This window comes from Psammomys obesus, unplaced genomic scaffold, assembly GCF_907164565.1.
Source record: "Psammomys obesus unplaced genomic scaffold, mPsaObe1.curated_primary_1811, whole genome shotgun sequence".
NCBI lineage: Eukaryota > Metazoa > Chordata > Mammalia > Rodentia > Muridae > Psammomys > Psammomys obesus.
Genome location: NW_026596089.1, coordinates 3,312,821 through 3,340,746, shown reverse-complemented (window position 1 = coordinate 3,340,746; position 27,926 = coordinate 3,312,821). Strand labels below are relative to the sequence as shown.

Below are 27,926 nucleotides of genomic sequence, written 5' to 3'. Positions count from 1 at the left end.
TATATATATATATACATATATATATGTGTATATATACACATATATACTCCCACACACAATCCTACAACTCACATAATACACACAGGCACATACACACACGTTGACCATGCACACAAAGATCAGAGGGCAGGAGTAGTAGATTTAAAATCTCTTTCTTGCCACATTAGTGTCCATTTCTCCCCACACCCTGGGCTGTTTCCCTGCTACACAAAGAAACTAGTGATTTACAAAATTTCAGCTTTCGACCTAAGCGCAGCCATTCCTATTAAGGAAGGAGTTTATGTTTATGTACCACTGAAATAAGTGGCCAGGTGAACTGAGGAGGGCGCCTTATGCTTTGTGGCACTGTGTCTTCTACACTGAGGCAATGCCTCAGAAGTTTCTAGCTCTCAAGGAGAAACAGCAATGACACAGGCAGCAGGCTCTGCTCAGGGGCTGTCGTGCTTCCCTGCCTTTATGCTAGAAGCAGAAAGTAATGTCCCAGATGTAGATCCCCGTAAAACACAGCCCTGGAAAGTGTGCCTATAGCTTTTTGTGAGGCCAATGTGTTTTATTGGTGGTCACGACACTGACTGGGGAAAGTAGCAGATGGCAAGCAATTTATTAAAAATGTCTGTCCATTACACTAACTTCTGTTCTCAATAACAAGAATGCTGACTTATTTACTTAAATGGAATTTCGCTGCAGTAATATTCATGATCACAAAAAGAAGTTTTGCTTTTTAAAAATTTTCTGCCTAATCCAGGGCTTCTTCAGCCCAAGGGTGGTTCACCACATCCACGTAGCTCAGCTAGTACAGAGCTTTAATTCTGGGAGGGCCTGGTTGTTGTTCTGTGGTTAAGAACACTGCAAAAGAAAGTTCCATGCTTTTCTATACCCTTCCACGCATTAAAACTTTACCCATCCAAATTGGACTTGGGAAGCTAATTAAATTATTGCTGTGCTTTACAGGCCTGAAAGTGATTACTTATACCTCAACTTTTTATGTGAAAATTAAGAAGACAAGTTCTAATATTGCTTAAACACTTAACAGGGAATCGGTGAACTGGTGTGTGACTCTATCAAGCAGTGTGCTATTTTAGTATGGGAAATGTAACAATGGGTACAAAGAAGAGCTATATGCTTTTAATTTTGCTGTAAGTTTCCTAAAGGAAAAAGAAATCTTATTTCTGCTTGATATACAGAAATATTAATGAGTACAGAAGGATATTAAAAAAATTAATCCAGAGGTTACAAGCACCAAGTTTAATGACAAATCCTAGTTCATAACCTGCACAGACTTAAGAACTTCACATCCTCAGTTTCCCTATCTGTAAAATGGGTGGTAAAAAAACACTGCTATTGCAGAAAGTGGTCATAGAATTAAAAGCTTGGGGGCTTCTTAGGTCCTGGCCCCGTACTGGTATCTACTAAGTACTGGCTTACTGTGAGAACCCATGTAACATCTCTCAGGTGCCTTCCTATACGGGTAGTACTTCTCTGTCAAGAGTGTGTTATAAAGGGAACCTACAAAACCTAGAAAACCTCAATCCTGTTACTCAACCTGAATGAGCAGAAGCTGTTAGTATTTTGGAACACAACCTGCTCCTGTGATGTCATCATGTATTGCCAGCCAGGCAGCCACACCTAGAAGCCGTGGTTACCTTCCCCATTAAAGGGCCTACCCCGACACGTGGTAGCTCTCTTACACGCTTATTTTCTCTTTTTCTCTCTTACTTTCTCTTCTCTTTCTCTTACACTCTCTTACTTTCTCTTTTTACACACACTCTCTCTCTCTCTCTCTCTCTCCACCCCCTTTCCCTTCCCTTTTCTTTCTCTCTCCCCACCATGTCCTGCTTCCCACTCCCTCCTTACCCTCGTAATAAACTTCTTGCAGAGAATATCTATCGGTTAACCAGCCTCATATTTCTTTAAATAATAACAGAAGCCTTTCATGGAGACTCCGGGAATAAAGAGAGGCAGTCGACCCTCCCCTGTGAGAGCAAAGCTAAGAAAAAGAAAACCTTGCAGCAAGGTAGAGAGGAAGCCAGGAAGGCCAGGCTCTGGGTGGCATTTCAGCTGTTGCCGCCAGCTATGTCCCTGCTCCTCCTGTGGCCAGGTTAAGGGGCCAATGGGGCCTAGGAGCATAGAAACCTCCTAGAAGGATGAGGGTCTATCAAAAGGAAGGGATTTGAATTCATAGATCTGTTATTAGCAAAACAAACAAACAAACAAACAAACAAAAGCCTTGAGAGGGAAACCACCTGCTGGTTTTAATAGCCTAATTATTTCTGTTGGGTAATGTGTAATTTGGCTTCATTTTATTAGATACAAGGAAACAAAAGAGCCCTAAGTTACTTGAAGAAGTCATACAAAAGGACTTTCTATTATGCTATATTATAATTTCACATCGTCACTCATTCAATGCTCATAAAATTTTACCTGTACAAGTTCACCATTGGCAGTATAAAATGAACTAACGTAGAATTTAAATGTCATTTAGATTTTGAAAGATGTCTATAGTTCTCCCAAGGAGAAGCGCCCTTCAGCCTATCCCATTCTGTGTTCCACTGTCACACAGAATGTTTGTCTTAGCATCTCTATTGCTGTGAGGAAATACCATGAACATACACAACTTTGGAGGAAGGATGTATCTCAGCTTACAACTCTAAGGTCACACTTCATTGCTAAAGGAAGTCAGGGCAGGAACTCAAACAAGGCAGGAATCTGGAGATGAGGCTGATGTAGGGGCCATAGAGAAGTTCTGTTCCCTAGCTTGAACTTCAGAGTTTGTTCAACCCACTTTCTTGTAGCTCCCAGGTCTACCAGCCCAGGGCTGGAACCACCCATAGTGAGCTTGGCCCTCCCATGTCAATTATCAATCAGCACCTATCATACAATACATGAGTCCCCATAAGAGAGAAGCACTGCAGGTATTTGGCTCGGTGAAACATTACAAAACATTTATAAAACATTCAAAGAATACAGTGTCCTCTGAGATAAAACAGATACTGTTGACACACAGTTAGCCATCAAAGAACAAGGAGAAAACACAGATCTGAAAAAATGATTCTTAACCATTGACCTTAACTAATTAAATGTATGCAACTAATTACATGTAGAGCACTAACATAAACATAACCTACAACCTATACATAGATAAACATATAGAGAACTATATTTTTCTATGACTATTTGCAATATCATTTCAATGAAGCAAAGTTGAAGAGCCTAGGAAAAAGCAGAAGTCATTCTCAGAATAGAATGAAACTATAGTCATGCTAACAGGAAGGCTTTAGCTGGAATTATTTTTAAAGCTGATTTGTTGGAAAATTAATGAACAAAATAACATAGTATTTCATAATACATTAATATTATTGATGGTGATGAACAAGGGGGGAAATGCCATATTCCCTGGCTATCTCTAGAGAATGGGGGAGGGGGGGTGAGAGGGCTGAGTCTGCCCCTGGCTGTGAATCCCACAGCTCAGATCCTTGACGGAGCATGGGAATTAAGATACAGGTCTGAGAACAGCAAGGGAAAGTTGGCAGCACAAAGAAGAACCAAGAAATATGTGTGCAAGGCTAAGAGGTCCTTGACACTAAGAGTCAAGAAGGAGCATGGAGGTCAGTGGCCAGAGGGTTCCACATGAGCAGAGATAGAGGAGATGAAATGACCAGAATGGGACACAAGCCAGTGAGAACCCAGGGTTGAGCAAAGGTCAATAAACACAAGCTTAATGCTGTTCCTGCATTGTCCCTGCATTACCTCAACGACCTTAGTCAGCAATGCAAGATGTTCTTGGACCTTGTATTTTTATATTTTTTTTTAATGAAAAATGGTCCCTTATATGCCTAACACACTCATCTGGCTCAAAGAATTAATACAAAATCAGTTTAAAAAAGTAGAAAAAATTCGAATGATAAGAAATTTATGTTCCATTGTAAACTGGATGACGATAATCAACTAAAAGCAATTTGCATTAAAAGGAAATATATGTCAATATGACACATGAAATGGCATTACGTCCATATTTTTCAAAGAGGAAAGAACACAAAGCTTTCTAAATTCCCTACAATTATTATTGTAACTTTAGTTCCACTAAAGATATTTACTTGAATTAATTCTAAACAGAATAGGTTGTTTCAGTTTTCCAGAAAATTATGTGATACCCATACAATCCAATAACTCTACGGCTCTCATTTTTAGAAGGAACTTTATTAAAATACGGTACTACTTCTTACACCTTCTCCCACGTACACTTCTGCAGCAGGACCAAAACAGAGAGTAGTGAGCAAGGGGAACCCCTGTGCATTCCAACTGGTCCTGCAAGAGAGTGAGTGAGCCTTCTAGGGAGAGATTGCCCCAGACCCAGGGCCTCTCCACAGAAGCAACCAGATGAGATCCCTGCCACCCACACTCCTAGTGTGGGCATCAGAGGGATTCTTGGGATAGCGACATTGAAGCCTCTGCCTTGCGGGTCCACCAGGGTAATCCAGGCAAACAATCCCTGGATCTCAGTAAGAACTGCGTAATAGTGGCTTGCAGGCCACTGCAATAGTTAGACAATCCGCGCATGCACACTGCGCCCTCTAAAAGCGCACGCGAATAGCGCCAGTGTCACATTCTTTACTTAGGCAAAACTGAAAACACAGTGCACACTCCCAAAGCAGTGAACCTCTCTCATCTTCCTGAAAAACAGTCCAGAAAACAGAAAGAGAGGATCATAGCCCAAACTACAATCTCGAGGAACAAACAGAAAACAGGATTATAAATAACCAGATGGCTAGAGGCAGACGTAAGAACACTCCCAACAAAAATCAGGACATAATGACCTCACCAGCAACCCCACAAAACAATGGACACTTCAATTCACTAGATATACAAGAAAACGACCTCAAAACTATGTTTCTCCAGCTATTAGAGGCCCATAGAGATGAAATGAACAAAGCCCTCAGAGAAATAACCAATGAAATTGAGACTAACCAAGAGGAAACAAATCGTGCTCTCAGAGAAATGAGCACGAAAATTGAGGCAAACAGAGAAGAAATGCACAAAGCTCTCAAAGAAATGTCCACACAAATGAAGGCAAATAAAGAAGAAATAAACAAAGCTCTCATAGAAATACAGGCAATTATACCCAAAGAAGTAGAGGCACAATTAGTGATACATAGAGAGGAAACGGACAAAAACATAGAAGCTATCATTGAAAAGCAGGAGTCCACATTCAAACAGATGAAGGAAATGGTGCAAGACATGAAAACAGAATTAGAATCAATAAAGAAAACACAAATAGAGAAAAACCAGGAGCTGGAGAACATAGAGAAAAGATCAGGCACTACAAAAGTAAGCATCACCAACAGAATACAAGAGATGGAAGAAAGAATCTCAGGAGCCAAAGATACACTTGCGGAAATTGACACGTCTCTCAAAGAAAAAATAAAATCAGAAAAGTTCCAAACACAAAACATCCAAGAAATCAAGGACACCATGAAAAGACAAAACCTAAGAATAATAGGAGTAGAAGAAAAAGAAGACATCAGGCTCAAAGGTCCAGAAAATATTTTCAAGAAAATTATAGAAGAAAACTTTTCCAACTTAAAGGAGATGGCCATAAACATAAAAGAGGCCTACAGAACACCAAGTAGACTAGACCAGAAAAGAAATTCTTCACGTCACATCATAGTCAAAACACTGAACCTACAAAACAAAGAAAAAATTCTAAAAGGAGCAAGGGAAAAAGGCCAAGTAACATATGAAGGTAGACCAATCAGAAACACACCAGATTTCTCAACAGAAACTATGAAAGCCAGAAGGGCCTGGACAGAAATCATACAATCCTTAAGGGACCACAGATTCCAACCCAGACTACTATACCCAGCAAAACTTTCAATCAATATAGACAGAGAATTCAAGATATTCCAAGACAAAACCAAATTTAAACAATATCTACATAATAACCCAGCTCTACAGAAGTTACTAGAAGGGAAACTCCAAACCAAAGAAAACAACTACATCGAAGGAAACAGAGGAAATAGATAACTACACAACAAAAAAAACAAAAGAAGACAAGCAATGAAACTCAGTGACACCACCAACCCCACATCTAAAGTAAGTAACAATTGTTGGTCACTAGTTTCTATCAACATCAACGGACTCAACTCCCCAATTAAAAGACACAGACTAACAGAATGGTTGCAGAAACAGGATCCATCATTCTGATGCATCCAAGAAACACACCTATGCAACAAAGATAAACACTATCTCAGAGTAAAGGGCTGGAAAAATGTCTTTCAAGCAAATGGTTCCAGAAAACAAGCCGGAGTAGCCATCCTAATATCTAATAAAAATAGACTTTCAACCCAAGTTAATCAAAAATGATAAGGACGACCACTATATTCTCAAAGAAAAAATCCACCAAGAGGACATCACAATTTTGGATATCTATGCCCCAAATACAAGAGCACCTACATTCGTAAATGAAACAATATTAAAGCTTACATCACACATTGATCCTAAAACCCTAATAGTGGGAGACTTCAACACTCCACTCTCACCAAGGGACAGATCAACTAGACAGAAAACAAATAAGGAAATAAAAACACTTACAGAGACCCTAAATCAAATGGACCTAATAGACGTGTACAGATCTTTTCATCCAAACTCAAAAGAGTATACCTTCTTTTCAGCACCGCATGGAACCTTCTCCAAAATAGACCATATAGTTGGTCATAAAGCAAGCCTGAACAGATACAAAAAGATTGAAATAATCCCTTGTATTCTATCTAACCACCATGGACTTAAGCTGGACCTCAACAACAACAGAACTAACAAACAGCCAACACGCACATGGAAACTGAACAACTTGTTACTCAATGACAGCTGGGTCAAGGAAGAAATAAAGAAATTAAAGACTTCCTAGAATTGAATGAAAATGAAGGCACAACATACCCAAATTTATGGGACACATTGAAAGCAGTGCTCAGGGGAAAATTTATAGCACTAAGTCCCTGCAAGAAGAAATTCGTAACATCACATACAAACAACTTAATGGCCCAACTGAAAACCCTAGAAAAAAAAGAAGCAGATACACCCAAGAGGAGCAGAAGGCTGGAAATAATCAAACTCAGGGCTGAAATCAATCAATTAGAAACAAATAAAACTATTCAAAGAATCAATGAAACAAAAAGCTGGTTCTTTGAGAAAATCAACAAGATAGACAAACCCTTAGCCAAACTAACTAAAAAGCAGAGAGAATCTATCCAAATCAACAAAATCAGAGATGAAAAGGGTGACATAACTACAGACACAGAGGAAATTCAAACAATCATTAGGTCATACTACAAAAGCCTATATGCCACAAAATTTGAAAATCTAAATGAAATGGACAATTTTCTTGATAGATTCCATCTTCCAACATTAAGTCAAGATCAGGTAGAAAGACTGAAGAGCCCTATATCCCCCAAGGAAATTGAAGCAGTTATTCACAGTCTTCCCTCCAAAAAAAGCCCTGGGCCAGATGGTTTCAGCGCGGAATTCTACCAGACCTTCAAAGAAGTGCTCACACCAATTCTCCTCAAACTATTCCACAAAATAGAAACAGAAGGTACATTACCAAACTCATTCTATGAAGTAACAGTCACCCTGATACCTAAACCACACAAAGACCCAACAAAAAAAGAGAACTTCAGACCTATCTCTCTTATGAACATTGACGCAAAAATACTCAATAAAATACTTGCAAACCGAATCCAAGAACACATCAAAGACCAAGTAGGCTTCATCCCAGGCATGCAAGGGTGGTTCAACATACGGAAATCCATCAATGTAATCCACCACATAAACAAACTGAAGGAGAAAAACCACATGATCATCTCCTTAGATTCTGAAAAAGCATTTGACAAAGTCCAACACCCATTCATGTTTAAAGTCTTGGAGAGATCAGGAATACAAGGCACATACCTAAACATAGTAAAGGCAATATACAGCAAGCCTATAGCCAACATCAAACTCAATGGAGAGAAACTTAAATCAATCCCACTGAAATCAGGGACAAGACAAGGCTGCCCACTCTCTTCCTACCTCTTCAACATAGTACTTGAAGTCCTAGCCAGAGCAATAAGACAACTAAAGGAGATCAAGGGGATACAAATCGGAAAGGAAGAGGTCAAACTGTCACTATTCGCAGATGATATGATAGTATATATGAGCGACCCCAAAAATTCAACCAGAGAACTCCTCCAGCTGATAAATACCTTCAGCAAAGTGGCAGGATACAAAATCAACTCAAAAAAAATCAGAAGCCCTCCTGTATACCAAAGACAAAAGGGCCGAGAAACAACACCCTTCACAATAGCCACTAATAACATAAAGTACCTTGGGGTGACACTAACCAAGCAAGTGAAAGACCTGTTTGAGAAAAACTTCAAGTCTCTGAAGAAAGAAGTTGAAGAAGATCTCAGAAGATGGAAAGATCTCCCGTGCTCATGGATTGGTAGGATTAACATTGTGAAAATGGCCATCCTGCCAAAAGCAATCTACAGATTCAATGCAATTCCCATCAAAATACCAACTCAATTCTTTACAGACGTTGAAAAAGAGATTCTCAGCTTCATATGGAGAAACAAAAGACCCAGAATCTCCAAAACAATCCTGTACAACAACAGATCATCTGGAGGTATCTCTATCCTGGATCTCAAGTTGTACTACAGAGCAATAGTAATAAAAACTGCATGGTATTGGCATAGAAACAGAAAGGAGGATCAATGGAACCGCATAGAAGACCCAGAAATAAACCCACACACCTATGAATACTCGAGTTTTGACAAAGAAGCCAAAACCATTCAATGGAAAAAAGACAGCATCTTCAACAAATGGTGCTGGTCCAACTGGATGTCCACATGCAGAAAAATGAAAATAGATCTCTATTTATCACCCTGCACAAAACTAAAGTCCAAGGGGATCAAAGACCTCAACATAAAACCAGATACTCTAAATCTGTTAGAAGAAAAAGTGGGGAACAGCCTAGAACTCATTGGCACAGGAGACAACTTCCTGAACAGAACACCAACAGCACAGGCTCTAAGAGCAACAATCAATGAATGGGACCGCATGAAACTGAAAAGCTTCTGTAAAGCAAAGGACACAGTCATCAAAACAAAATGCCTGCCTACAGATTGGGAAAGAATCTTCACTAACCCTTTATCTGACAGAGGACTAATATCGAGTATATACAAAGAACTAAAGAAGCTGAAAAGCAGCAAACCAAGTAATCCAATTAAAAAATGGGGAACAGAGCTAAACAGAGAATTCTCGACAGAGGAATGTTGAATGGCAGATAAACACTTAAAGAAATGCTCATCCTCATTAGCCATCAGGGAAATGCAAATCAAAACGACCCTGAGATATCACCTTACACCCATCAGAATGGCCAAGATGAAAAACTCAAGGGACAACACATGCTGGAGAGGTTGTGGAGAAAGGGGAACCCTCCTCCACTGCTGGTGGGAATGTAAACTGATACAACCATGCTGGAAATCTATCTGGCGCTTTCTAAAACAATTAGGAATAGTGCTTCCACAAGACCCAGCTATACCACTGCTAGGTATATACCCCAAGTTTGCTCAAGTACACAAAAGGGATATTTGCTCAACCATGTTTATAGCAGCTTTATTTGTAATAGCCAGAACCTGGAAACAACCCAGATGTCCATCAACGGAGGAATGGGTACAGAAATTGTGGTATTTTTACACAATGGAATACTACTCAGCAATCAAAAAGGAGGAAATCATGAAATTTGCAGGCAAATGGTGGGATCTAGAAAAGATCATCCTGAGTGAAATATCCCAGAAGGAGAAAGACAAACATGGTATATACTCTCTTATATAGACCTATAAGATATGATAAACATAATGAAATCTATACACCTAAAAAAGATAATCAAGAGAGCGGACATGGGGTAAGATTATCAATCCTTGTTTAGAAAGCCAGATGGGATGTGCATTGAACATATGACAGGAGTCTACTGAGCACATTTGAAAGACTCTAACTAGCAGTGTTTTCAAAGCAAAGACTCATGACCAAACCTTTGGCAGAGGACAGGGAATCACAAGAAAGAAGGGGAATTAGTCTGATGAGGAAAGGATAGGAGCTCCACAAGGACCAAAGATATCTGGGCACAGGGTCTTTTCTGAGACTGACATGCAACCAAGGACCATGCATAAATGTAACCTAGAACCTCTGCTCAGATGTAGCCTGTGGTAGCTCAGTAACCAATTGGTTTCCCATAGTGAGGGGAACAAGGACTGTTTCTAACAGGAACTCAATGACTGGCTCTTTGGCCTCCCCACCCCCCAAGGGAGGAGCAGTCCTGTTAGGCCACAGAGGAGAGCTTTGCAGCCAGTCCTGAAGATACTTGATAAAACAGGATCAGATGAATGGGGAGGAGGTCCCCCCTATCAGTGGACTTGGCAAGGGGCACGGTGGAGATGAGGGAGGGAGGGAGGGACTGGGAGGGAATGAGGAATCGGGACACGGCTGGGATACAGAGTTAATAAAATGTAACTGATAAGAAAAAAATAAAATTCAAAAAAAAAAAAAAAGAGATTACCAATAAACAGGAAGTCAGGGAAACCCTAAGAAGGGCTAAGCTTCTGAGCCAGCCTTTGGTGACACGGTTAGACTGATGACCATATGCCAGGAGGTCATGGAAGAAATCAGAGAGCAAAGTATTTAAGAAGTCACTGAGAGTGGGCTGAGATTGGCAGGGGGTTTAGTAGAAAAAGCAGGTGCTGTGGCAGCATATGAGGAAGGAGCTGGGAAACAGAGTAGAGGGACTATGATTAGAAAAACCAAGGCCAAGAGTAAGACAAGGCAGCTCATGGCTGCAAAGAGCATAAGTCTGGTGCCCAGTGGACATCGAGCATGGAACAAAGAGTGAGTGGCATGAGACAGGGTCAGACAGAAAAGTTGATGCCAAGTCTCTATTCAATCTTCCATAACAGGAGCAGCCTAGATCCCATTCTAAACAAATACCAATTCTGGGCTTTAGATGGTTCATTTGGATGCTGGGGAGATGGTTTGGTAAGTAACATGTGTACCTGAATCCAATCCGTGGAACTCAAAGAACCACTGGGTGTGGTTCTGCATGCCTGTAACCCTACTGGCAGGGAGACATATGGACCCTTGGGGCTCACTGGCCAGATGGCACAGCTGAATCAAGAGATATGGGAAAAAATGAGCGACGCTGTTTCAAGAAGAGCAACTGCAGAAGACCAAGGTTAACCTCTGACCTCCGCACACACTCACATGCATGTGCACACCCACACAGCATAATGCTGGGTGGGACTGCTTTTCAAATATTCAAACATATATGCAACACGGTAATTATTAATAAAATTGACAACAGAAAAATGAAATGAAGGGAATGGAGCTTGCAAGAGAAAGACATTCGAGAGAAAAATGATGGAGGAAAAAAGAGATCGATTGATCCTTGTAGCCTAGGGCAAAATGCACACAGTATATTCAGAAACTGCTTATTAAATAGAACTGAAAAGCCATAATATGGTTTGGGCTAGCACGAATGTCCCCCAACACTGAGTACTTCAGTATCTCGTGGGATGACTAATGTTCAAACAGTGTCTGCTTCTAAGAGCAGTTGTGCATATGTCACAGTAAACAACAAAAGGATAAAAGCTATTATGGATAATTTTCCTCCATTTACTTTTAGCAGCAGGTAAAATCAAAGACCATTACAGAAAAGAATATCAAGGAAGAATTGGATTGTAAACTGGTTACTCACAAAACCAAACCACCATCACAACCCCCAAAAAAGAAAAACTAGTAAAGTTAAACTGATGTATCATTTTTTTCTCTTGCCAGCTCCCAGATGCGGAAGTTTAAAACTGGACCTGAGCAATATCCTGACAGCAAAGCAAGGAAGCTACAGAAGTGTCTTTTAAACTCTTAAATGGCTGACTACCAAGGAGAACCAACAGCATACACCGCTTTAATGACAGGCAGTAGTTGGTAGCGCTACGAAAGCATCTCATTTTCAACATCCTCCCACTTTCCTGCCAAGTCCTAGGGTGGCAAAAAGACAAGAAAGGTAGCCCCAATGCAAGACTTGAAGCTAGTACCATGGGGCCATGTGAACCACTTTTCTCCCAGGTTTGAAAAGTGTGAAACTATAATAGCATTTTCCTCATTGTATGGAGTGAAATGTTCTGTCCAACTTTCCAGGTTCCCAAAACTCTGAGTCAACACACAAACATACACAGAAAGATACACACACAGACATATACAGACACACATAGAGAGAGACACAGAGACTCACAGACAGATATACAACATTCATACAGACACACACAGACACATATATGCAGACACACAATGGCACACAGAGACACACATAGGCACATATATAAACACACACAGAGGCACGCATGCACACATAGGCACACACACACACACACACATACATACACACACTCCCTTATCTTTATCTTACAAGCCTCTGACAACAAGCCTAGATAACTCATCAACTCCCAGCATATTCTGCTACTCTCACATCGCCCCTAGATAGCTGCTGAGGCAACCATGGATGACTTTCTCCTCCCTCATTTCAAAACCGTGCTCAGGACAGCTCTCTCCAGTCTGATCCTCGAAGTCTCTGTCCTTTGGTGTACAACCAAGGCCCTGCGCACACACATGGTATTGGGTGGTAGTGGTGTTTGCTTTCTTTCTTATCTCTCTGTGTTAGGTTTCATCTGCAACTATACTAAATCCTTCTTACAAAATGTGCCTTGGGGTCTTATCTATCCCCAGAGATATTCTGCTGACACATTCCTTCATTCAGTAACTTTAAGAGGCACCTATCACATGTCAGGTACTACAAAACACATCAGTGAAGGAGATGGACAGTGAGGAAAATGAGTGCTACTGAAACATGAGGACCTGGGTCAGATCCCAGCACCTGCATTAAAAATCTGGGCATGATTCTGTGCATACATAAATGTAGTGCACATACCCATGGCAGTGAAAACTGATGACCTCCCAATTTGCTGGTCAGTCAGTGTAGCCAATTGGTAAGCATCATTTTTAGTAGGAAACTCTAAAAGGACAAGGCAGAAAATGATTGAGGAAGATAACTCCATGTTGACCTGTGTCTTCCACACACACTTTTTAAAGTACCCAGTGAAAAAAGTCCTGTCTTCATGGAGCTTCTACTCCTCCAGGGAGGAAGCAAAGGTATGAGAGTACAATTGGCAAACAGATAAAGTACAGTACAGAACAAGCTGGACAATAAACACTAGGACGTGCAGAAAAGGGAGTGACAGAGGGGAGACTTTGTAGCAGAAGATACTGGGGAAGAACTAAGTAAGAACATGCAACTAGAAGGGGAGGGGGAGGAATAGGGGGGAGAAGGAGAAAAGAGGGGGAAAGGTGGAAGAAGGAGGAGGTAGTGGTGGTAATAGTAAGCACAGGGATCTGGGAGAGGAGCAGGAATGCTCCAGGGAGAAGGAAGAGGCATATAAAGACTTAGAGACTGGAGCAACTCTGAATGTTCAAGAACTAGCAGTGTAGACAATAGGGCAGAATAAGGATGAGAATGGGAGCAACAGGGAAGCTAGGTTGAGAATAACAACAGAGCCAGGTAGCAGGGAGCCCCCCCTAAGGAGTCGCATATGAACTCACTGGCTCACATTTTCAGTTGCTCCCTATGGCTGCTAGGAAGAAAGTATCTTAAAAGGAGGTCAGAAGAGGGAGCCAAGTTGAAAGGTCACTAGATAATCCAAGTGAGAGGCAGTGTCAGCTTGGAACAGCATGCAGTGGGAAGGGATCCTGGTGTACTTTCAAAGTAGCAATGATGGGACTTGCTCATGGTTGGACTTGGTGATGAAAAATAAAGAATTCTATAGTCATTCCAAGAATTTGGGGCTAAACAACCTGAATGATAGAACTTTTTAGGCAAGAGCAAGAAATGTAGGGAAAGTAGATATAGGCAGCAGGAGACAGTTGATGGCCACAGGAAATGAGCTCCATAAACACTGGTCATTTGCTCTATGTAGCTGGAGTCTGCTTATATTTCATCTCAAAAGTCAATAACCCATCACCCATCCATACTCTCACCACCTGTTTCTCACAGAGGCAGTTCTGCCTAGGGACTCAAGAAGAAAAACAAGTTCTTACAAGATGAATTCTCCCAAAGTATTCTCTATAATTTGGCGGTAAATGATTATTAACTGTTTGTCTCATAAACACATTCCTGGAGGAGAACACCTAGTTCTTGATCTCATACCTTATATAGAGTTCTTCATGAATCTAACCCACTGACTCATAATGTTAAATGGGAACATTTAACTTGGGGTAAAAAAGGGGGATCTTTAAAACGGGGGAAAAGCCTACAGCAGCATCTAGAGCATTGAAGAGAGCAGGGCTGGGACCTGGACAGGTAATTTCCCTCATCTGGGCTGGTTCACCTCTTTGGATCTTATCCATTCAAACATTACATCTAAAGGACATCAGAACTCTCTAAAAAATTCTTTAGCAAGGACTTTTAAGGAAACAGACAGAATAAATTTATGTAGAATAGCCATAACAATACAGTTCCACAATCACTCAACCATGACAATGGTAAGAAGAAATATTAAAGAGGCTTTAAGACTACATAGGAAAGCTTGGATTACACAAATTTTAAATGTCATGCTAGATCCAAGAACTTCTCCAGTATGCAATGGAACATTAGTGAGGACGTTTCAACAGGAGAAGAACAGAATTGGATTCTGAGAGTCGCTCATCATTTAGAACAGACTAAAGTGGAAAGCAGATAATGCCTGAGGAATGTCAGCTGTTACAAAGGACAGAAAAACACAGTGAGATGTGTGCTACAGGAAAGTAAGGATGGCAGCTGGACACTGTGGAGCAAACCTTTAATTCTGGCATTCGGGAGGCAGAGGCAGGTATATCTTTGTAAATTCCAAGGCAGCCTGTCTACTGAGTGAGTTCTAATGCAACCAGAGCTATCAGTGAGAGATGTCAATGCGAAACAAACAGAAAGAAAGAAAGAAAGAAAAAAGAAACGCAGAAGCTGACTCTGCCTAAAACTAACCCAAGATCATACATAAAAGGCTGAGAACCCAGACTTAATAGCAGTGGGAAGGAATTGCACACACACGTGTAATTAATACAAATGTAACAGGGATCAGTCATCTCTAATAAGAGATCAAAAAACAGTGGAGGTTTAAGTCTCTCGGATGAAATGGCATTGTATTTGCATATAGCTTATGCACAGCCTTCTATACACTTTATATCATGTCTAGATTCCTTAAAACACTGAAAATAATGTAAATGCTGGGTAAAGAAAGAACTTCCCCGAGAAGGTTTTTATTCAATCATAGTAAGAGAAAAATGTGTGTACATGCTTAATACAGATGCAAGTTATTTTCCTAATAATTTCAGTACATGGATTCACAGATATTGAACCATGTGAAGCAAAGAGCCAAGCAGTTATTCTTTATCCTCAGAAGACCTTAATTTTCAAAGACAGAAATGATCATTGTGAGTGATTTAGTTTGATAAGAGGTGGGCACCTCCGCCTGACTTGGGTTCCCAGCAGGCTGCGTCACAGACAGTGGGAGCAGGAACAGAAAATAAAAGGTAATTTACGGTGGCACAGACACTGAATGCACAGTGTGTGTGTTGAGGGTAAACTATACACATAGACATAGTTCCAGCTTCAGCGGGGGCAGGGTTCCCACTGAATCCCCTTATAAGTAATGACTGCTTGGAACCCACACTGCTAGACACAGTGAGACACTCTGCCTGCCTGCTTTTCCTGTGCAAAGTGAATAATGGAAAAATACTTTGAACACCATATTTTCTAAGAGATTTATTTACTTTTTTATAACATATATGGGTGTTTTGCCTGCCTGTATGTCTGTATACCGTGTGTGTACCTGGTGTCCTTAGAGGCTAGAACAGGCTATCAGATTCCTGGGACTGGAGTTACAGAAGTTTATGAGCCCCACATGCATGCAGAAATTCAAACCCAGGTCCTCTGCCAAAGCAGCCAGTGCTCCAAACTGCTAGGCCATGCCTCCAGCTCTGCATGTTTGTTTTTTAATATATCAGAAAGCTTTTACTAGCAACACTGCAAAAGTTAATAATGATATGTTAGTGGCAAGATACATCCCAATTTCCACTTAAATTTACTATGTGATAAATTGGCATTTCCCAATAAGATATTTACCAACAGGTTGTTAGTTTTCCATGATTGATGCTGCAAGAAAATTGCTGCTTGTTTGTTTGGTCTTTGTTTTATTGTTGTTATTATTGCTTCGTATTGTTTTCCCTCCTAAAACATGAGTTTCTTGTGACATAGGAAAGAACCAGTCTCACCTGTTTTTGATTGCAGGTTTCTTCTTGGTTCTTCGGGGGCCTCTATTGGCTGATCAGCCAGAAAAACTCGAGCTTGATCTACGGTGTTCAGCACAGAATATTCTTTCTCTTTTAGCTCACGTCTCAGAACCTTTTCAAAAAGAAACAGAAGTGGAATGAGTAAGCCCCCTCAGGTCAGGTGTGTGTCCAGCTTGACCACTTCTGACTGAAGCTGCAGAGGGAGTGGCTTAAGCTGATATTCAGAGTGAAAATGTTTTACAAGTAGGAACAATAAAAAGTACAAATAAAGCCAAAACAAAGGTTCCTGAAAATGCTGTCTATGTTGAGGGGAAGAAGAATATGAAGGAAGGGAGGGACATTAAGACATTCATCTCCACGAGTTAGCTACACTGTATTTGTATTTACCAAAAGTGAAATCTGAGAATCCCCACTGTGTGGAGTTGCTAAAACATAATAGCCTGCTCAAAGACACTTTTTCTTAAGACTGACAAGAAAAATTGCATCAATGATACAGAAAAGATAATTTCACATGTAGTAATGAGGTCCTCAGAAGTATTTTATGTTCTTTAGAATACACTGAGAAAAAAATTAAGAGATAGGAACAAATTAAAATATGTGAAATCAAAACTAAACTAAAGAGAACACATAAAAGACGGTCCCCAATTATCTTAAAATACAGTCCGCCCATCTCTCATGCTGAGCCAATTACTGTTTTTCCCTGGTGAGGTTTTTCATGCACATCTGGGACTCTCAGAAAAACTTGTCTTTAGCACATTATTCTTTTAAGTAGGATAAACTTTCACTCCTGCTTCTAAAAAAAAAAAAAAAGGTTTGGTGAATAGGACTCTAAGTGACAAGGGTTTAAGAACAACCAAACTCACTCAAGAGATAAGACACCAACATGTAAAGATGTCTTCTCCACTATTTTCATAAGGCTTCTGTTGACATTGTTCTTCTTTAAAATCATACACAGCCACATCTCCGAACCCTAATAATTTGCTTATATAGCAATTCAGTGGCAATGCACTATGAAAATGCGGGGGGGAGGGGTTCTTCACTACAGCACTTCTCCTTGTCATTATAGAATCAAGTCTCTCCTTCCAATATAACTAAATGTTTTAATAGTGTTTGGCATGACTGTGTTAGAATGAGGGGTTATTTGGAGGCCAAATTCTCATTTTCCATAGTCAGAAAAAAGAGAGAAGTGGAAAAAAATAATCCTAGAAGTACCAGAATAATCATCATATAAAGAGTTGTGGGAGCAAAGCAAACAGGGCTTTACAGGTGAAGAGGGAGGGGACGGCCAGGATAAGAACAGTCAAAGATTATTTGACTTTTAGACCATACACAATAATTATTTGATGAAAATAAAAGAATGAAAGTAAGACCCTCACCCCCATACCAAATAAGCCATCTACAATCCAGGTATCATATACAAGGATACAGATGGGAACAAAAATTTCCTCTAAAAATCCACAGACATGTTTCTGTGCACTTCCTAATACTTATCACATCGAGGGTGAAGTGAGAGCAGGTCAGCAACATCCCCAATCAATGAATATGGAATGACCATGTTAGGAAACAAACAGCCTTCAAGTTCCTGTTCAGGGAACACAGCTCAAGGTGTCCCAGGATCTGACAGTTCCATAAAATAAAACACATCTATTTTCTGACACTTACGGGTTTAATATATGGAATGAAAAAAGTCAGAAGAAAATAAGAAAAAGGAGATATTTTTTTCCAAAATCTGGAGACATATATAACATTTATGGGTCTGATCCATCTTTTTTTTTAATAAGAGATTATTATATATTTAGATGAAAGAGATCTAGAGGTACAAAAGTATTCCTAGTAGTTACTTCCAAAACTACTTACAAATAAATATAAAATGATGGTATGAAAATATCACATTGTGTTATATCTTTTTTGAAAAGCAGCAAACATGTTCTTTTTTTATTTTAGTAGTCAAGAGCACTTATATCCCAAATCTGAGTGTAACCAGCTAATACAGGAGCAGTGAAGATTCATAAAATGATACACAGGCTCTGCTGAAATTTTCCTTGGATTGGGACATGCCAGAAATGTAACCATTCAAATGCAAGGTGCTGAAGAAAAGACAGAGGTCCTAGAAGACCATCCTTTCACCCTGGCTCATCCAACAGGAAGAAAATCACTGAGAGTATTTAAAAGAGATTGCTAAAGGGAAACAGAACACACCAACAGACATGAAAGAATGAAAGACTAAGTCTGGTGAGAAAGAGCAGACACAGTGTTGGGCCTCCAGAACAAGAAACTGCTCATGGGGAGCTGTCCCATAGGGAAAACTCCAGATGCTGTGGTGGAGAATGTAAGAGAGGTAACCCTCATGACTGAAGCTGGGGCATTCATAAGTATTCAGTCCACAAGTGCCTTGGAAAAAGGGCTATCGGAGGGAAGGGGACAAAGAAGAGCTGCTCTTAGAATTATTTTTAGATTCTCCCAAGTTCAAATAGAAAATAAATGTTTGTCTACAGAAAAACAACCGAGAAACCAAACTCATCAATTCCACACATGGCTGGAATTTTATCAATTATGCATGGAGACTTTCACAGTGGAGCAATTTTGTCGGTTGGCTATTTGCTGTGCTCAGGAAGCATTCTCCCCAGACAGCCACTGCAGACACTCCTGACCATTAATGGAGGTTCACACGGCTATCCTTCCGCTACAGTGGCATTCACCTTTCCCCTTTTCCTACATTTCCTGGTCCTATTACCCTGTTTCTGTCTCAGACCTATCACCTCTATTATGCAAGTACAGTATGTATTGTCTTTCTTAGATACTCTGAAAATTCTTGGTACTGCTGGATCTTATACTACAGAGCCAAGCACTGAACTGAGCACTGATGTGCTTCCTCATGACAGTGGGCTTCATCTGGGTGTGACTAAGAGAGGAAAGTCTTCCTCCCAGGAAGAATCAGGCACCTGCCAGAGGAGGAAAGATTCCAGTGTGCATATCAGGGGAAGCACACAGCTTTAGCCTCATATGTGGCAGTAGCTGGGGCTCAAGAAGCAGGCAGAGGTGGAGGCAGAAGACCACATCTTCTGATCTTCTGTGCACCTGAAACCTAAGGACAGATGATGGACAAGCCAATGAAGAGCCAGACAAATGTGTTAGGAAGTGACTTCAGACTTACATATTTTTCTTAACGATATTGTTGGGTCTCCTAGATTAATAAAACCAAATCTGAGTGTTAGGGACTCTCCCATAGTTTATTTGCATTTCTCAAACACATTAAACTACAAGCTGTCAAAGTTTTAAAAACAAAACAGTTATAAAACACCCTGCAGTGAATGTTTGCTAGGGAACATCTGGTAAACTGATTTGATATTCCAGAGTAAGTGGTACAGCAGTCATGGACAGGGGGCATCCACCTTAAAAAAATAAAATGCTGGGGCTCTGACCCTAAGACTAGCTCTCTTTATAATATCCCATATTATAAAGAACCACATATATTAAATGTGCTCATTCTCTATTTTGAAATTTTAATTTTGTAATTCAGTGTGTCCTATTTCAATTTTACTTAATTGCATTCAATAAGAGATTTAACTTTCAACTGCATTATACATGTAATCACTAGACATAAAAGAAAACCTGCATTTCCTAAGCACCTGGAGAACATTAATGATAAAGTAATTAGAGTTCAATGAGCTGTTTTGTATACAAAGCTACAAAGTGGCATCCAGTGTCTACTATCACGTGACTCATTTGTGGGCCACCTTAAATGAGTATAAGATAATCTAAGTGGAATTTTTCTATGTTAATGACTTTATATTTTTACTGGAAACAATGTTCTTTCTAAACAATAACAAGCTTTGGTAAAGACGTGAGAAACTGAACCCTCACACACTCTTGGGAGATGATAGAATTGTATGCTGCTTTAATTTGGTGGTTCCTCAAAATGCTAAACAGTTTCCTGCGTCCTAGATATTCTACACTTAGATATACCTGAAATAAAATATCTGTACACACAAAAATACCCATGTGAATGTTCATAAAAGCATGATTTCACAGCCACACCAAGGGACTAACCAAACATACATCCACTGATCAGTGGACAAGCAAAACATGGCAGAGCTGCATGACAGAGCTTAGCAGGGAAAATGAGTTATAGACTGATATAGGCTACCACTGGATACACCCGACAAATGTGTTCAGCGAAATGATTTAGTTGAAAGCCTACAGTGTGAGATCTCACTGCTTGCAGTCAGGTCCACAGAGACAGGAAGTAGATCAGTAGCTGCAGGTTTAGAGGCTTGAGGGGATGGAAGTAGGCAGGAGTTCTTTTTCATGAAAATAAATTTTAATACATCAAGTAATAAATATAGAGACACAAATGGTTTTAGTCATTTTCTTCCAGAGGTTTTGATCAGCTTACAGAAAATGTGTCAGTACAGAAATTCAAGGGGTATCCCTTGAGGCAGGGAGATTGTTCTTTCTTGTCTACTTACAACTTGTACATTTCTAGATTGACTTGAAAGTACTCAGCCACACAATTACTTAATCAAATAAACCCTATTAGGCAAGTTCCACCCTGGACAGCCACCAGTAAGCGTCTAGGTTAATCTTTGAGTCCTTATGCACTGGGGGCCTGAGTCCAGTGAGCTTACGAAGAGGAACTCAACCTGGGTGTTGTATATGGTAAACACATCCAAGGAAAGATGAAAGTGAGACACTGGTGCTTAAGAGAAAACAACAGTATACTAAAAAGAATCTTCACAAGCCTCTTAAACCAATGCTTTAAAAAAAAAAAAAAGTCAGAGAAGAAATAGACCTAGGTCATTCCTACCTACTTAAAATGCAACACATCTTAATTAACAACAAAAAAAGTTTCTCAGTTTTTGAGAGTGTAAGTTCAGAATTTAGTGAACCATGACAGGGAAAACAAAACTAAACAAAAACCCTTACAGATACTATTTGAGGTGAGGGGATGAATTTTATCTCAGCAAGAGAGATAAGCTAAAATCTCCCATCTCGTAGAAAGATGGGGACCTTCTGAACTACCTAAGGCTAAGATCTGACATTAAGCTCTGCTTCAGCCATGCACTTCAGAACCAGCCATCCAGCCATCTGGAGCAAATGAGGCCTAATTTCGATCTGTTCACATCACTCTTCCCTGCAGCATACCCATTTCCAGTTTTGTTCCCCAGCTCTTAGATGATGGCCCAACTCTCCTGCATTTGCTCTGAGGAACCAGGCTGTTTCCAGTTCCTGGGTGCAGCCTCTGCGTGGTGGCTCACAGCACTCAGCAGCTGGAGGTGCCGGGGTAGGGGGGGTGCTCTGCAAGTCTCCTGGAATGTATGCTTCCAGTATGCGTACTTTTCAAGTTTACAAGTTTAGCTTGTAAAATATCTACCTGCCCCACGTGGCATTCACAGAGGATGCAGTCTGGCTAGGCCATCAAGCTTTGGCAACAGAAAGGCCAAAGCTAAGGCCTTTTGCTCCAATCTTTCGAAGGTAATGAAATGCTAAACTTAGGAATCAATGGTGCTCATACAATTTAGTAAATGGACCAAAAGCTGACACTTAATGGGATAAATTTAATGATACACAAATATCTTGTTCTTAAAGTAAAAACATCAGCAAAAATCCTGCAGGTGATGTTTCTTTTTTAGTTACTCTGTAGTATATTTATAAAACATATATGTGTGCACATGTGTGTATTTATCTCCAGTGCATATTAACATATTCAGTGATACAATAGATCCTCTCACTCCTTCTGGAACACTTTGTACCTTGTTGTCCGAACACCCTGTGTGGCTAAGCTTCTGTCTCCTGCAGTAGCTGGCTAATGAGAATGGAGAACTATGCTCTATCAGTTGATGACAAGAGCAACCATGTCAGCTTTAGAGGAAGGCAGAATCTATTACTCGAACAGTCTAGTCCATAGGACAAGGAGAAAGGAGACCAGTGGATTGGATTTGGTGATCTTCCCTGCAGTTGTCCAAGAAGGCATTTCATAGGCCATGAGGCATGTCCAAGTGGAGGCTACCTAGAGAGAGGTGAAGTTACGCCAAGTGAGGAAGGGTCAGGGATGTTGCTTTTGTGAAAATGTTTTAGTCCTTGAGTCTTTGTGTTTGCCAGGAGAGATATCTGGTAAGCACATACTTCCCTGTGTTCCAGACACCTGGTGACTTTGCCACTCAAAGCTTGACCACTGAGCTGGAAACACACTTGTATGCCAACTCGTTACACTGCCTATGACACGTTCCACAGGCATGATTACCACTCACATTGAGACTGATTGCTAGTGAAGTAGGATTGGAACATGAGGCTTTAAGAAGGGCTAATGTCTTTCTTGCAAGACTGGAAAGGTTAGCCCAGAATCTGATAAATCCTCATAAGGTCCAACTACTGCACAGCAGGTGATGGCCTCTGTCCCACCCCTGCTGCCACAGGCATGTATGGAGTATGAGGACCTCACTAGATACAGCTCTGCCTTTAGAACAATGAGATAAATAAACTACTTTTCCTTATATATTGCCCACTCTCGGGAACTCTGTTAAAGCAAGAGTGAATAAACTAACATACCATTCTATTAAATATGTGGGAATTCCTTAATATTCTCCAGGGTAAACCAGTGTAAAAAGAAATTTTAGCTTACTTATAGTAGACAAGATTCATTTGGAACAAGGAAGAAGATTACTTCAAAATAGCTCAAGATAACTTCAAAAAGGAAAGCAGAAACTGAATTTTAAAACCTGAATGTTCTAAAATATTTACTAGACACCATCCCCTCAAGAATCAACAGTAGTAAAGGGAGGTTACAAAAATTATTGTGACCATAAAAAATAAAACCCACTTAGCTGGGTGCAGTAGTCTCAGCTGTCAAGAGACTGAGCCAGGAACACTGCAAGTTCTAAGCCAGCTTAGGCTACTATGAAACCTGTCTCATAGGGAGTTCTACTGCCTCCCAAGCTATGGGGCTACCAAAGTACTTTAGAGCTTTCCACCCAAATAAGAAAGTTAAAACACACATCAATGGAATATAAATAAATTGATTAGACATAGTCACAGATTATGAGACACTTAGAATTTAAAAAGCAGAGAATGACAGAATGTAACCATCGCCATGAGGCTTTGAGAAGGACAAGCAAGACACCAAGAACCCTACTATGCACAGATACACAAAGCAGGCAGGAAGGGCAAGTTTTTAAAACACATAAGTCTCTCAAAAGCATATGCACTTCTCTCTTGTTTTCCTTCCTTTCTTTCTTCCTTCCTTCCTTCCTTTCTTCTTTTCTTTCTGCATTTTCTCTTTTGTGTGGTGAATAGATGTGTATATATGTATATATACGCATGTACATGTGTATGTATGTATGTATGCTTTGCATGTGCCTAGGTACATGTGTATATGTGTAAGAATCCATGTGGAGCTCCAGACTGAAGTGAAGAATCACTCTTGATCACTCCATCACTCTCCTCCCTTATTCGCTGTGGCAATATCATTTCTCAATCAAACACTGAGCCTGTGTCACTAACCTGCCTGCTCTGAAGATCCTCTGTCTTTTTCTCAATGCTGAAACTACAGAGGTGCTGCCCAGCCACACCCACCTGTCATTTACTTGAGTTCTGGGGATTCAAACTCTAGTCCTCACACTTGCCAGGCAAATGCTTCAACTATTGAGTCATCTCGCATTGGACTTTTCATGTGAACTATGTGTTTAAAAACATGTGAATGAGCTCAAAGAGTGAATAATTGAGAGTAAAGCCATCTCACACTGTAGCCTGTTTCATGTCTTCTCTGTGCTTACTGAAACAGAGCCTAAGATGAAAGCCTGACTGTACCAGAATTTTGTCACCCAGGTCACAGATTTCTCTCCTACTAGATTATCTAGAGTTCAACATCCTTCTTTGAAAGAGACACCCTTCTTCTTCCTGACGTCCCTGAGCACTTAAAAAGCAGGAAGACTCATAGCCACTACTACTTCTCAGAGTTCCAGGCAGCAGGATATTCTTCACAGTGGATTATTGGTCAGGGAACATTTCTTTCCACCTGCTAGAACCTAGTGAAAGGCCTGGAACTAGGGGATAAAGTGGTATAAAAAGTGACTGGCGTGGTGAGTCAGAATCTACACATGTCAATCACAGCTCTTCATTTTCATCCTGAGCATAGCATCAGCTTGGTATAATGGCCACGCTGCTGCTAAACAAACAGTACCATCAGTTATTCTCAAAGGCAGCAAAATGTAGAGGCTGCACGTCCCTCCCTAAGAAAAAAGGTTCTGAGAGGAGCTAGAATGGTGAAGAAAGTCTGCTATCCCCTTCAGTCCTGAACCTGGGACTCATTATACTGGGCTGAGACAGGAACAAGCAGCTTTCTCCCATCATGCATGCCCCACTGTGACACTGTCCCCTCACCATATGCCTAAAATATTAGGGCCATGAACTGGCACCTCTTACATCATGAACTAAAGTAAACCTTTCTACTTTTAAACTTGGTTTCCTCAAGTCTTTTGTTATAGCTGGGAGAACTCACCAACACATCAATCTTCCTTGAACAGGAAAAACAGAAGTTAATATTTCTTCTAATGTGAAAGTCATTTAATTAGGAAGAATGTGAAACTTTGATTCTCCAAAACTAAGCTAAAATATGTAGTACATATAAAACTATGTTACAATGCATTTAATTCTTGGAAAGAACAGAAATAAATTTAGTCTTTTTTGATCAAAATCTGCTCCAAACAGCAAAGTAAAGCTACGGGGACTGAGGAATCAACTAGACCATATCACATGTGATATAAATGGCAAATTTCTCCCTGCCCAGCAGGTTCAACAAATTACAGACAGCTTTCTCCCTGTTATTCTAGACAAGGCTAAATCAAACAAATCTTTCAAATTCTCCTCTTTATTCTTTTTGAAAAAAAAAAGAAGCTTGGGCCAGACCTGTAGCATCTGAAAACTTCTTCCAAAATTCCCACACCTATTATGGGATGCCAGAGGTTGGGTGCTATCAATGCAAGCCCACCAAGAGAGGAACAGAAGTGAGGGAACACAGAAAGAGAGCACTGAAGCGGCCATACTTTCTAGAGGAGGGAACTGGCTCCATCATTCAGGAAACCCAAGCTGGCAATCGATCAAGTTATCACCGTGGCCACATGGTGTGAAACAAGAATTTCACCTTTGAGGATAGAGCCTAAGAAAATAAACCAAGAAAAAAGCTACAAATAAAAAAAAGTGTGCATTGCAACAGTATTTATGACTCTAAAATTTTGAGAGCAACTTAAATATCCAGCACCTGAAAATTACTTAAATCCACAATGGCAGGGCCACACTAGAGATCATTGCATAACCTTGAAAAATTACTCTAATGCTCAAAGGAATCGTGTGGGAAAATGAACATGACAGAAGTCCAAAGGTAAGAGACAGAATAAAAGTCACGGATCCCATTCAGACTAAGAGCGGTGCACATGCAAGAAGGAAACCACAGCATGTGAACAGTTTGCTGCAGAACAGCAGTTCCCAGCCTTGGGCCATGGCCCCTTTGGGGCAGCAAATGACTCTTTTACAGGGGTCCCCTAGGAGTATGAGAAAACACAGAAGTTTACAGTCGATTCACAACTGCAAATTTCCAGTTATGCAATAACAACAAAAATAGTTTTATGGTTGCAGGTTATCACCACGAGGACTAAATTAAAGGGCCGAGGCATCATGAAGGCTGAGAACTGCCACTCCCAGGGAAGACAGTAGACAGGATTTTGTTTATTTTCTTCTGCTGTCACTTCTTTGCAGTGTGAGGAACTGAACCAGGGACTTGTAGGAATCTGGCAAGACGTTTGCCACGGAGACACAACGTTGGCCAGCTTTTGTGTTTTATTTTGAGGCACGATCTCACTCACTTCTCCTTAAATGCACTGAGTATCATACCCCGGGCAGGACTTAAATGTGTGATCCCCCTGCTCTAGCTCCTGAGAATGTGAGGATGCAAGCTTGAATAACCCAGGCCCAGTTTTTCATGATTTCATAACATCTGGAACATATTATCTATTTGAAAATTATAGCTATAAGAATACTTAATGGAGAGATCATTAATCACTGCAAAAAAATCACTGAAAATAGTTTTTAATGTAAAATTTTAAATTATTTTCTCTATTTTTCTTTGAGAAAGAAAAATATATACATCTATCTTCTATAATGCTTTATTTCAAAATAAGAAACTGCAGAATGGCACTCCAGCTAACTGACATATGCGCAATCTCATATACTTCCAACTTTTTATAATAACATTTAAAATACACCCTCTCAACAATTTTCAAGAATGTAATACATTGTTATTAACTATAGTCTCCAGGCTGCACAACAGAACTGGTGAACAAATTATAACTTTAAATATCATACTAATAAAAATTACAGATAAAGAGACCAGAGAGATGGCTCAGTGTCCAAAGGTCTTGCTGTTCTTCCAGAGGACCTAAGTTCTCTTCCCAGCACCAACATTGTGTGATCTATAACTACCTGTAACTCTATCTGACAGCCCTTCTGGCCTTCATGGATAGCTATACTCAGCACATACCCACAGACAGATGCACATGCATACACAAACACACAATTAAAAATAAACCTATAAAATAAAAGGGAGAGTATGTGTATTCGAAGCCACTGTTTCATTTCTATGGCATAACATACAATTTTCCACTGTTTTCCTTCAATGATTTCTCTCAGGCTAGATTCATTTATCAAATGACATACACAACAATTAGTGAATCAGAGAATCTATACATTTGAATGCCTATGTTCATTGGAGATCTTAGCATATTTACTTTTAAGGTATATCTGATGTTTAAGGCATATATTCAAGGGACAATATGATAACATTCTGCACAGAAGATAAAATAAATATTCCAGAAGGTATCTCAACAATCCTGAGTTGCTAGTCTACTCCCTCTCATCTAATATTCAGGATTTTCCAATTCAACTCTTGAGTTGAAGCATTCAGGCACTATTAAGACAGGGAAAAGGTGACTTCCTGATTGGGAATGGTGGCATGCACTCATACTCTCAGCACTGGGAGGCCACTGCAGAGGCAGCCACACATTCAATGCTAATATGGACTGCATGGCAAAACCCTGACATGGAGACAAAAGAATCCCCCTCACCAATACCTGTTAACATATAACTGTGCTAATGGGTTTTCTTATACTCTTCCACCTAATTAACATAAAATTATCTCTAGCTGTTGATATTGTTGTATTTTTAAGGAAAGTATCATTTTTCTTAAAGATTCAGGTATTTAAAGTAGAAAAGGAGCTGAGGCTACAGCTGAGTTGGTAGAGGGTTTTCCTAGTATGCACATGGTCCTAGGTCCAATGCCCAGTTCAGCATAACATGGGTATGGTGGCACACTCCTGTAAAAGCACTGAGGAGGTACAGGCAAGCAGATTAGAAGTTCAGGGTCACCCTCAGCTATACTGCAAGCTTGATACTTGACTGGCATACATAAATGACACACTGTCTTTATCAATATAGATAGATAGATAGATAGATAGATAGATAGATAGATAGATAGATAGATA

At 40.2% G+C, this 27,926-nt stretch overlaps 1 protein-coding gene across 4 annotated transcripts in view; it reads right to left on the bottom strand.

The window, feature by feature from the left end:
* The window catches only part of Utrn (utrophin), a 538,848-nt gene that overhangs the window by 118,165 nt on the left and 392,757 nt on the right, over nucleotides 1-27,926 (bottom strand). For all 4 annotated transcript variants that reach the window (XM_055627734.1, XM_055627735.1, XM_055627736.1 and 1 more), the window contains one exon: nucleotides 16,378-16,507. In XM_055627734.1, the coding sequence (XP_055483709.1) occupies nucleotides 16,378-16,507 (130 nt within the window). The remainder of the gene's footprint in view (nucleotides 1-16,377; nucleotides 16,508-27,926) is intronic.